Raw genomic sequence first — 12214 nt, forward strand, 5'->3', positions numbered from 1 at the left:
ATACATGCTCAAGACTGTTAAAATTATCACGGAGAGTTGAGTGGGGAAGGGAACGGAGTGTGAAGTAGGAGGGAAGGAAGACGTGTTCTAGTCAAAAAGCGCACGTGGAAGGTCCTACCGTAGGCCTAGCGGTGGGGAGGGCACCCTCCCTGTGCTAGAGAACATGGAGATGGGGGTCCACGAGCCGATGGAGAGCAGACAGGCGACAGGAATCCCCAGAAGCCACTGGCTGAGCGGGCTGGCCTTTAGCAGGAGGAGGGGAGAAACACCTGTTTTCTGAGAAGTTACAGACATGGTGTGACTGAAGACGGCCTTGTGGGGAGCAGGAACGGGTGGTGGTAGGAGGAGCCAGAAAGCCAGACTCCTAGCTGGCCTCAGTGATCTCACTTAAATGGGAGGGAGGTGCAAATGGACTTGACCGCGTGGCACCTGAGAGCATGTGCCAGATGCAGGGTGGGGACTGAGAAAATGTGAGGAAACGCTGCCCAAAAATCAGAGAGTGGTACCGAGCACCTGTTCAAGGCCAAAGACCATTGATTTATAATAACAGTCTGGGTAGCTGTTTGATTTTTCTCTAGCATTTCTTAGCAGTCTCAGTATAGAAATGAAGGGAACACTTTTTTAACATTGATTCAAGGTGGCAATTTGATGATAAAATTATGTGTATGTTTCAAGACGGGAAAGGTGCTCATGTGTACTTCACATGATCTGCTCAGAGTTCAAGCTCGTAGGGAAGGAGGAAAAGAAACCAGAAATTGGCCCATCAAAAGATGCTCAACATCACTCCTCATCAGGGAAATATAAATCAAAACCAGGATGAGGCGCGCCTGGGTGGCTCAGTCAGTGAAGCGTCTGCCTTCAGCTCTGGTCATGATCCCAGGGTCCTGGGATCGAGCCCCGCATTGGGCTCCCTGCTCGGCCGGGAGCCTGCTTCTCCCTCTCCCTCTGCTGCTTCCCCTGCTCGTGCCCACAGTTGCACACGCGCTCTCTCTCAAATAAATAAAATCTAAAAAAAACCCTACAATGAGATACCACCTCACCCCAGTCAGAATGGCTCAAATCAGCAGGAAACAGATGTTGGCGGGGATGCGGAGAAAGGGGAACCCTCGTGTACTGTTGGCGGGAATGCAAGCTGGTGCAGCCACTCTGGAGAACAGTATGGAGGTTCCTCAGAAAGTTAAATACAGAGCTACTCTACGACCCAGCAATTGCACCTCTGGGTATTTATCTGAAGAAAACAAAAACTACTAATTCAAAAAGATACATGCACCCCTCTATTCACTGCAGCATTATCTACAGTAACCAAGAAGTGGAGACGCCATGTCTATTCCCCTGTCACTCACTCACCAGCCTAAGTGTCCATCGAGAGTTGAGTGGATACACATGTGTATGGATGTGTATGTCTTGCCGTTTGTGACAACGTGGATGAACCTACAGGGCATTATGCTAAGTGAGATAAGTCAGAAAGACAAATACCATGTGATCTCACTTATAAGCAGAACCTGAAAAACAAAAAACCAAGCTTCTAAATAGAACAGATCGGTGGTTGCCAGGGGTGTTCGGGAAGGGGGTCAAAAGGTTCAAGCTTCCAAGTTACAAAATAAATAAGTCATGGTGATGTAACATAGAGCATGGTGGCTGTAATTAATAATTAATTATTAGCTATAGTTAATATTGCATAATAAATGCATATTTAAAAGTTGCTGAGAGAATAAATCTTGAAAGTCCTCATTCTAAGAAAATTTTTGTAACTGTGGTGATGGGTGGTAGACAGATGGTTGTGGTGGTCACTTCACAGTGTGTACTAGTACGAGTCATTCTGTTGTCATACTTGAAACTAACGCAGTCTTGTATGTCACTTATACCTCAAGGTATTTAAAATTTTTTTTAAAGATTTTATTTATTTGAGAGAGCGAGCACGAGCGGGGGAGGGGCAGAGGGAGAGGGAGAAGCAGGCTCCCCACGGAGCAGGGAGCCCGACGCGGGGCTCGATCCCAGGACCACGGGATCATGACCCGAGCCGAAGGAAGACGCTTCACCGACTGAGCCACCCAGGCGCCCCTCAATTTTTTTTTAATGGAAAAAAAAGCCAATCGACTGGAATAGTAGGAGAGAGAAGGAAGTAGAGTCCCTGAGGTTGGAGGGAGGGAGAGTGGGACTGCGGTCATGCGGGAGCGGGGCCGGAGGAGACGGTGTCCCAGGAAGTGAGATGAACGCGTGCACGGTTTCGGGGGAGCAAGCGCGAGTGTTCCGAGTGCTGCTGAAGTGGGGTCCGTGTTGTTGCCAGCAGCACTCAGTGGTCGGTGCTGTGCGGCGTGGGGCCGGGGCGGTGAGGGTGGGGGCCGTGCACGCAGGCACAGCGACGGGACTCCAGCCGGAAGCCACCTAGTCTTGTGGGGGGGGGTTCAGATGGTGGAGGTGAAGGTCACTAGGACCCTGAAGGTCGAGGAGCTGTCATGTTGAGTGAACCATTCACCCAGTAATTAGTGTGTAGATAACTCAGGTACCGGCATGACTTAGAACTACTGTAGTATCGAAATGGTAATGAGCGTAAGTGGTATTTTAAGATATTTGCAACTACAGTAGGATGTGAAAATGCTGCCCACTGATGAAAAGTCAGAGGTACAGCAAATACGACCGTTTATGGGCTATATTTGTGTTTGAAGAGAATGCGGAATTTCAGGTTAGAAGTGCGTGAAAATGAAGGTGAATCTTCTTCACCCAAGTTCACCTCTGGGTTCTGCCACGATCCTCTGGTTAAGAAGCCCCATGTAAAGGACGGTGAATTCATCGCGCAGAAACCTGAATAAAAAGCAGTGGTTTCTGCACGGGGCGGAATTCATGGTGTAGGGGTGAGGGTGCAGAGCTTGGACCGTCTCCCCGGTGGGCATGCCTCCGTGAGCAGCTGGCAGTGTTCTTTGCGGTAAAAAGCCACATTTCGAGTCAAACCAGAAAGGCGAAGGGAGAGGAGGGTCATGGGAGCACGAGAGGCCTGGGCGGAGGAGGTGGTGAGAAAGGACGGAGCAGCGAGGAAGGTGTCAGGACAGTTGGAGGGAGTTGACCCAGCTTCGAGGTCCTGGACTCTCTGGAGGCTGAGGCAGGCCCTCTGGATGCATGTGGGCGATAGCAACCCCCAGTCTCGGCCGGGCAGTCCAGGTGGAGTGGAGTGCTGAGAGATTGTCGGGTGAGCACAGCTCGAGATGGTGGGGCATGAGGTCGGGGGGGACGCTTGAGAGCAGGGGTGCGGGGATGGGGGCCTGCAGTCATCGTCCAGTGTTGTTTCTCCGACTTCAGTTCGGCACGGACAGAGTCAGATGAGGGTTGGTGAGTAGAAATGAACTATAAGAAGCACTCTTTTCTGAAAGACCACACTTGCCATCCAGCCCCATAGGACGGGTTTGGGAGGGGCTGCCAACATAAGGGAAATAAAATGAAATCAGGTAATCCAGTGAATCCAGTCTGGGGTTCATAAGACTAGATAAACCTTGAGTTTAAGTAACTTAATTGTGGAAGAACTTGGTCTTTCTGACCAGGTAGCTTGTTAGCTTTGAGTAGGTGTTTAACACCTGAACTCTGCATACTTGGCACTGTCAGGTGCATTTTATTTCTGTAAATCAAACTGAATTTGTTATCAGTAGACTGATTCTGTTTGTGTTGGTTTTTTCTAGGAATTAGCTCTTCGTAGCCAGTTACCAACACTGGAGCAGGATGGTGGGACTCCAAACCCCGTGCCTTCCCCTGGGATGTCTCAGGAACTGAGAACAATGACCACCAGTGGCTCGGACCCCTTTCTGAACAGGTGGGTGGGAGCTGCCCCTGGCCGGCATCCGAGAAAGGCTGTGGCTTTCCCATGAGCCCCCGCAGTGCCTGGCACAGCCGTGGGGACCACACACTGTGCTGTAAGTGACCTTCTCCACGAATGGCAAGTACCACGGGGCTCCGGGCTTCACAGCTGGCTCCCGGGGAGGACACGTTCCCGGTCACGTGTCTGCTTCTGTCTGCACTGTTGACAATCCGTGATTTCACGTGGCAGAGCCGTGAAGGAGCACGTGGGTGCCTTCGGTGACAGCGTCGTCCTCGAGCTCACTGAGGCCGGCGTCCGTGGGGCCCCCACCCCCCGGGAGGAGCTTGCCACGGGGCGTGGGACCTGTGTTTCCCCGCAGCAGCTCCCAAGGGCTGTAGCTCAAGGACATGAAGTAGAAGGTTGTGCCTCCTTCACATTACAGGCGCGCGCGCACACACATGCACGCGTGCGCACACACACGCACTGCCATCATGGGCAGGGTTGGCTTGCAGGTGCTTTTCAGTGAGTGCACACAGACGCCTTCACATACGGAGCTGTGTTGAGCGCTGCAAGCCGACAGGTCTTTGCCTGAAAAGCATTTAAAACTAAGGTTTGATGACAGTTCGTCCTTCTAGGCTGTAAAATATTGATGGAGTTTCAGTTTTAAGAAATATGGAAAAAATACTTTCTTGTCTTTGTACTTTTGGATTTTGGGTTTTTAAACCAGTTTTAAACAATGCACTTTTAGGGGCACCTGGGTGGCTCAGCCGTTAAGCGTCTGCCTTCAGCCCAGGTCATGGTCCCAGGGTCCTGGGATCGAGCCCCGCATCGGGCTCCCTGCTCCGCGGGAAGCCTGCTTCTCCCTCTCCCACTCCCCCTGCTAGTGTTCCCTTTCTCACTCTCTCTGTCAAATAAATAAAGTCTTTAAAAAAATAAAAATAAAAAAATAAACAATGCACTTTTAAAAACATTTAAAGGTACTTTGGTTTAAGAAAGCTATTATACTACACTTTCATTTCTCACCAGATAAATTGAAAACTTCCCAATCTCAGAAAAACGAAATTTCTCTTATTCTACCAAAACATTTAGTACAATAGAATTTCCATCGTTTGAGCAGTCCTTTTTTTTTTTTTTAAAGATTTTATTTATTTGAGATAGAGCGCATATGAGAGAGCACGAGCCGGGGTGGGGGGGGGGCTGCACAGGCAGAGGGAGAAGCAGGCCCCCACGGAGCAGGGAGCCCTGACATGGGGCTCGATCCCAGGACCCCGGGATCATGACCTGAGCCGAAGGCAGATGCTTAACGACTGAGCCACCCAGGCACCCCGATCATTTGCTTAGTCTTGAGATTGGGGCTGGTGGCCTCGTTTCTTAGGTTTGATTTTGAACACCACCTAAAATGTATTTTAAGTTTGTATTTACTCTTCTGACATATACAGTTCAAAGTCCTGCCGAAGTTTGCGTGTATGTACACAAGGTTATAGTTCTGACCTTAACTGAGGTTAATTAGGAAAGGTCAGAGCCACAGAACTTTTTTTCCCCCACAAGGAGAATTTCAGATGAGTGTAATTCCAGTGTCCATCTGGGGGCCTGTGCAACTCCAGGGGTAAAATTAGACTACGTAGAAAAGCGGACTTATCCTCTGGTAATCATTTGTGAAGATTCTTCCTGAGAACGTTTGAGGGGCTCTGGGCTGTCGCTGGAGATTCTGTTTTCTGGTAAAGATCACAGGTTCTTAGTATAAGGGCAGAATCCTGTTGACTCTGTGTCGTCCCCCCAGTTTCTGACATACTCATCCACCTGGAACATTTGTCTGTCAGGAACCCTTGACGGTTTCCCCGTTGTCTGCTACTGGATTCGTACGTATCCTGTGGGCTCCACACACTTGTTACCCCCACTCGCCACCAAGCTGACTCAGCCCTGCTGCAGCATCCCCCTGTCTCCCCTTTACCCCGAGACCCTTCACGGTCAGGTCCGGTGTCCCCCTCCACAAACCTTTTCCAAGCTCCCCCTCTTGGTTCTCAAAGCACTTCGCTCTTGAGTGTGATTCGTTAACGTACGTGTTCATCTGTGTCCTCGACAGTATGCGTCTCTCAAAAACTGTTACCTGTAGGTTTTTGTCATTGTTGCCTCTTTATCCCCAGAGCCTGGGCTCATGCCTGTCCCGCGTGTTTGTGGGATGAGTGGGCCGCCGGCCGTGGACAGGGAGGTGGCCCCCATGCTTGTCCCGTGGTGTGGACAGAGCTCCGCACAACGGTGTGAGCTCAGCTCTAACGCACCAGGGTCTCCAGTGTCCGGTGCGCGCCCTGCGACGTGCCGCCGGAGTGGAGTGGCCTCCAGGCCCTTGTCCCAGCTCAAGGCTCAGGACAGGATGAAAACAGACCACATCCTGAGGCCTTCTCCAAAGCAGCACTACTGTGTACACACGGCCTTCGAGGCACATTTGTGTTTCCCTGCGTCTTTGGGAGGCTTCTGGCAGAAGCGTGAGAGTCATCGGGGTTTCAGTATAACAGTGAGGGGAGGGAGGACGGAGCCGCTTCTGTGGGGAATTAGGGAAGAAGTTTGAGGGTTTGAGCTTTCAACTTGGAGCAACTGTTAAAGCTGAGCGGTTTTTTGGTTTTTTAACTTGTGTGTGAGCTAAACAGCTGCTTTCGTGTCCGAGCTTGGAGGAGAGTGAAAGTCCGCGTCACAGTCAGAGACGGTCTAGACTGCACGCGTAGCTGTCAGATTTTCTAGAATTGGCAGAACCCCGAAGTTCCCAGCCTGCCGTGTGCGCAGTGCTGGCTCAGGAAAGTGTTGTGTGTGTGCGGGAGGATTCTTACCACACGTGGGTGTGACTTCATTTAGCCCAAAGTTAAAATCCGTCTTCACTCGTATTTTTCTATTTTTCCTGGAGGTGTGTGCCTTAGAGTCATTCATGTTGTTGTTTTAAATCTCTGTCCTTTAACTGGAACTCTAAGGACTCCTCTCTCATGCTGAGCTGTTTGGGTTTTTTTCCCCTAAACAGAAGAAGTAAGGAGACGTCTCAAGGCTAGGGGAGTTCTTTTCCTTTTTTTTTAAAGCTTTATTTATTTATTTATTTTAGAGAGAGCACACGTGCGAGTTGGGACAGAGGGAGAGAAGGTCGAGCAGACTCCCCGTAGAGCGCGGAGCCCTTTGCGGGGCTCAATCGCACGACCCCGAGATCACGACCTGCCGCGTAACTGACTGAGCCCCCCAGGGCCCCAGGGGACTTCTTAGCTCATCAGCAGTGACTCGTCCCTTTGGGCCCAATCCAGAAAGGACTTCTCGTTCTTTGATTTGGGTTGATTTTTCCGTGGCTTGAACTCTCTGCCTGAGTCTGGTGCGGGTCTGTGTTCCCACCACGGCCTGTGCGTCGCTTGGGAAACGGAGACCTTGAAATAAGTGGGCCGTGTGGATCCCCCGGCTTCAAACGGTATCACAGAGAGAACACCCACCCGCAAAGACAAGTGTCTGTCCGCGAGGAAGGCTGCGAGCCTATCTTTTTTTCTTTTCTTGCCACCAGACCCAGCCCCGTAGGAGAGATCGGGGCCCCTTCAGGCTGCCCGTCTCGCCCCGCCGAGGGCTGCGTCTGAGCCCTGGCAAAGAGGGTGGGTGCTCGTTCCGTGCGTGGAGGTGTTCACGTTGAAAAGTGGAAATGGAATCGTTGGAACTGCTGGTCTTTAACGCCCCTGTTTTGTAGTGGCACCTACCACTCGCGGGACGAGAGCACAGACAGCGGGCTGAGCATGAGCAGCTACAGCGTCCCTCGGACCCCGGACGACTTCTTGAACAGCGTTGACGAGATGGACACAGGTGGGCGTCCTCCTGGTCTTGGTGGGCGGCCTTCAGTGACACAGGTGTTGTCCCGGGACTGGGAGTAAAGGTTATTGGGAAGAAAACCAGTCACGAACCCCGTAAACTTCCACTCCGATCGAGCCTGCTTTGTTTCTTTATGGCAGTTTGCAGTTAAAGTGTTTTCCCAGTTTTTAAGCACGGACAGCGTCACTCTATTTGAACACAGCTGGTGATGGGACTTACTCAGCACTTAGGATCCTGAGCTCGCTGGCAGGGCGTGGAGGGCCCTCTCAGAAGTCCGTTGTCATGGACCTGTGTGGACTCAGTGTCCGCGTCCCTCTCCCCTGGGGTTTCTGATCCAGCGTAGGTGTTGGGGGCTCGGGAGAGCAGGGGAGTCAGGGAGCCGCTCCCCTGGGGCTTGCCTGCTGACCCGACTGCCCCGCACTCCGGGCACTGATCGGCTCTCCGGCCAACAGCTTCTCAGAGTGTTGGGTGTGTCTTTTCTGCCTGCTCACCAGCCCCTCGTCTTTGCTCCCCTCAATCTTCACTCACCCGCAGGTGCCCCTGCACACCTGGCCCTTCCCCATCACGCTGTCCTTGCCCTTTTCTCCCCATTGCTCTGTTCTCCAAACCCCTGTGGCTCTTACTGGTTTATGGCGGCTGAAGCTCTAAGGAATGTGGTGCTGTTGTGTTCAGGAATGGTGTCGTGGCAGGTACAGCAGGGACCCCCGGAGGAAAGCTAGAAGATTTGTGTAGTCACGGACTTCGGGGAGGCTTGTTTTGCTGTTGGGAATGGGAGTCTTCAAGAGCAGAACGCGGTTTTCATGCAGTGTCGTTATGTTAGGACTCCGCAAAGGAAGCTTCAGGGAAAGGGCTGTGTCCCGATGTTTGTATCTGATCTTACTGCAGTGTGTGTTTCTGGGGCGTCCGCAGTGATGCTCTCGTGTATGGTGGCCTGGCTCTCTCCTTGCTGGAGATAATGTTTTGAGGGATTTTTATTTCTTTCACGAGCCCCGTTAGTGCCAAGCACATAGTAGTAAGCACTTGAGCTGTTGCTTCAGTATCTGAACAAATGTGGAAGCAAAGGTAAACTTGGCATTATTTTGTTTTCTGCGAGTTGTTTAGCCTAAAATAAACCCTGGGCGTTGGCTCAGGAGGTCAGTGGGGAGCGCTTTTCTTTCTCTGCGTTTCCAAATGCACGCATACTAGAGCTCTGATGGTAGCTTTTCGAAAGGGACCTTATTCTCTTTTTCTCTGCCCCAACTAGGTGACACTATCAACCAAAGCACCCTGCCCTCCCAGCAGAACCGTTTCCCAGACTACCTAGAAGCCATTCCGGGGACGAACGTGGACCTTGGCACGCTGGAGGGAGATGGGATGAACATCGAGGGAGAGGAGTTGATGCCGAGTCTGCAGGAAGCTCTGAGCTCTGACATCCTCAATGACATGGAGTCCGTGTTGGCTGCCACCAAGCTCGATAAAGAAAGCTTTCTTACATGGTTGTAGAGCCCTCAGGTAGACTGAATTCCCAATCTGTGAAGGATCTAAGGAGAAGTTTGCCGGTAAGCCAGTCGCAGTCTCTGGCTAATAGCGACAAAGATGAACAGACGTCCCGCAAGAAGACTCTCTGACCCCCTGTTGTCCTTCCTTGTGCATTGCTGCTGTTGACGTGTTGCTGGCCTCTTTCTCAGTTGGCTCTGAAGAATCAAAACCTGTCTGCTTCTTTTACCGTTGTAACTACTGTCCATTTTGGGGGCCGGGGGAGGTGAGCCTGTTTGGATGATGGATGCCATTCCTTTTGCCCAGTGAGGTGTTCCCGATCGTTGTACTAAATGCTCAGACTTGGAAGTGAACTGCTTCACGTCACAGCATTGACCTTGATCAGGCAGTTGTTTCTTTGGCCGCCAAGCCGAAACTGTTGTATCGATGTTCCGTACTTCATGCCGATTGGATGCGCAAGCGGAAACCAAGGCTGAAGACTGTTTTACTTTCAGTGGTTTTTCCCCTCCTAGTGCTATCATTAGTCACATAGTGACCTTGGTTTTATTTTAGGAGCTTATAAGGCAGGAGACCGTTTCCATAGAAATATATTGATTTTTGCCACATACTCTAGTATAGGTTTTGGTGGGTTTTCTTGTGGGTTTGTTGTTTTGTTTGTTTTTGTTTTGTTTTGATTGGTTGGGTTATGTTTTTTTGTTTTTGGTTTTTGTTTTAGTTTTTTTTTTTTTTTCCAGAACCTAAGACAAATTACCATAGTAGCCACTCCATTTATAGTTTAGCTTTGGGGCAGTTATTGTAGTTCCTTCGGTAAAATCTACATTTCCTGATTTTTTACCATCTTATTTAAATCTTGATTATCCGCTCTCTCTATATATATATACACACACACACACACTTATAATGTTTATAATAGTGTGATAGCAGAATGTATCTTTTTTTTAAGGTTTCCCTACTTCCAATTTATTTTAAAACGGTAGTTTTGAATGTATGCATTTAGAATACGTGACTAGTAGTTTCTATCCCACAGGTAGTGTAAATCTGGTTGGGGCAGTCTGCAACATTAGAGGTAGCTGAGTGTTCTAGAAAGGGCCGTTGTCACGGATAGTGTCTAGAGTACTGTATGCTCTCTGGGCACGCAGTACTGTCTGATGAATTTGGAAGAAGCAAACAAGATAAGGCTTTATTTTCCCCTTGGCACTCCCTTGGACTAATTTTGAGCCTCGATGGGAAGTCACTAAGTAGGTTCATAATGTACATGACAGAAGTAAGCTTTACATAGTGGGTTACCTTCCTTTAGCTTTGGAAATTTACCGTTGCCCTAGTTTTGGAAGTAAATTCTAGTCCTTTAGTTCTCATTTGTAACAAACACATTAAAGACTACATTGAAATATTGCCTACAAGATTGCTGTTACTTAAAAAACACTTGCTCCTACTTCTCTATGCTGAGAATTGACCCTGGACAGTATATAGGATCCTGCCAAGGTTGTGAGTTAGCTGGTAAAGTGATCAGATTAATAAATGTATATCAGTAGTTGAATTTAGCAAAGAAATAGAGATAATCATGATTATACTTTTATTTTTACAGGAAGAGATATAACTAGAGTATGTGTCTACAGGAGTAATAATAATGGTTTCCAAAGAGTATTTTTTAAAGGAACAAAATGAGCATGAATCAACTCTTCAGTATAAGCTATGAAGGTAATAGTTGGTCGTGAATTATAGTGGCACCAGCTGGTACCTCTGTGATTAAGGGTCTTTCAATATTTCTAGAATAAGCCCTTATTTTCAAGGGTTTATAACAGACATGAAAATCTTTTTTCCTGGCTAAAACTGCTATGGAAAGCCTCAGCTTGGGAAGATAGATTTTTTTTTTTTTATAATTACAAAATCTAAGTGTTTTGACCCTTTAGTTGAGAGGACTGCAAAAGTTGGGAGTGAGAAGTTTTATATTAAGTACTTTCAGTGCTCAAAAAATGCAATCACTGTGTTGTATATAATGATTCATGGGTCAATCATTCGTAATTATTGACTCTAAGGCTTTTTATTAAGAAAACAGCAGAAAGAGTAAATCTTGAATTAAGTCTGAGGGGAAATGGCCACTGTGCAGATTCATTGATTTTTTTCTTTTTTTTTTTTTGAGAGCAATAATGAAATTCTACCTAGAATGCATAACTGAGTATATGGATGATCCAGTGTGGTGGTTTTTTTCTCACATGCTGCAGATCAGAGCTACTTGGGAGGAGCGCTTACAGTCTGTCAGTAAGCCACGATTAAGATCGCATCTTAAACATCAATGGGGTAGCTTTAGACTAGGGGGCGGGTGGGAGCGTGGGAGGGGTCGTGAGGACTTAGTGGGACCTTGATAGAGAACCTGGTAAGCTCCTTTTTTTCTCTGTAAAGACTTGTCTTTCATCTTGCTGTAATTGAAGGCAGTTGTTCCCAAAAGTTCAGTCACTTGAGTGTGTCCACAAAACGGGAATACAGAGTTCGTGTCCCCGAGACTCCGGTTTGCCCGGTCACCCTGCACTGGGGGACCCGACCACGCCCTCTGCACTCACCTGAAGGACACATAGCAGTCCTTCCTCTTTCTGAATTTGAATCACAGCCTTGATGTGGTCTGTCTTCTTCTGTGTCCTTGTTCCTAATGTTAACGTGTTTAACTGCTTCTTGGTTGTATTGGGTAGCATCGGGATAAGATTTTAACTGGGTATTCTTGAATTGCTTTTACAATAAACCAATTTTATAATCTTTAAATTTATCAGCTTTTTACATTTTGTGTTCTTTTCAGTTAGGGCTTCTTAGATCTGCTTACGTTGATGGAGGACACTGATGTGGAGTTTCAGATTTTCCAAAGCACTACTTGTGGTCATAACTATTTTCTAAATAGAGTGCCTTTTTTAGAAAAGGAAAAAAAGAACATTAAGGAAGTGACTTTTATATACAAATAATATTGTTTTAAGTATTCATATGAAATAGATGCATCCTACAGGGAGCTTGGCAGAAACACTGAAAAATAACCGTAATTAATTGTAACTCATAATTCGTACCAGTCAGTGTTGAAACTCACAGTGCAGAGGTGGGAGGTGGTATCCAGTGATTAACAAGTTTATAGTTTTTGCACATCTGAGAGAT

General features: G+C 48.3%; 1 protein-coding gene across 8 annotated transcripts in view; it reads left to right on the forward strand.

Moving 5' to 3' along the window:
- Positions 1–11836, forward strand: part of YAP1 (Yes1 associated transcriptional regulator) — a 98477-nt gene extending 86641 nt beyond the window's left edge. For all 8 annotated transcript variants that reach the window (XM_032427769.1, XM_032427773.1, XM_032427771.1 and 5 more), the window contains 3 exons: positions 3669–3799; positions 7488–7600; positions 8850–11836. In XM_032427769.1, coding sequence (XP_032283660.1) covers positions 3669–3799; positions 7488–7600; positions 8850–9088 — 483 coding nt within the window. In that variant the 3' untranslated portion in view covers positions 9089–11836. The remainder of the gene's footprint in view (positions 1–3668; positions 3800–7487; positions 7601–8849) is intronic.
- Positions 11837–12214: the final 378 nt, after the last annotated feature.

The sequence above is a fragment of the Phoca vitulina genome, unplaced genomic scaffold (genome assembly GCF_004348235.1).
Source record: "Phoca vitulina isolate PV1807 unplaced genomic scaffold, GSC_HSeal_1.0 scaffold38, whole genome shotgun sequence".
Taxonomy (NCBI): domain Eukaryota; kingdom Metazoa; phylum Chordata; class Mammalia; order Carnivora; family Phocidae; genus Phoca; species Phoca vitulina.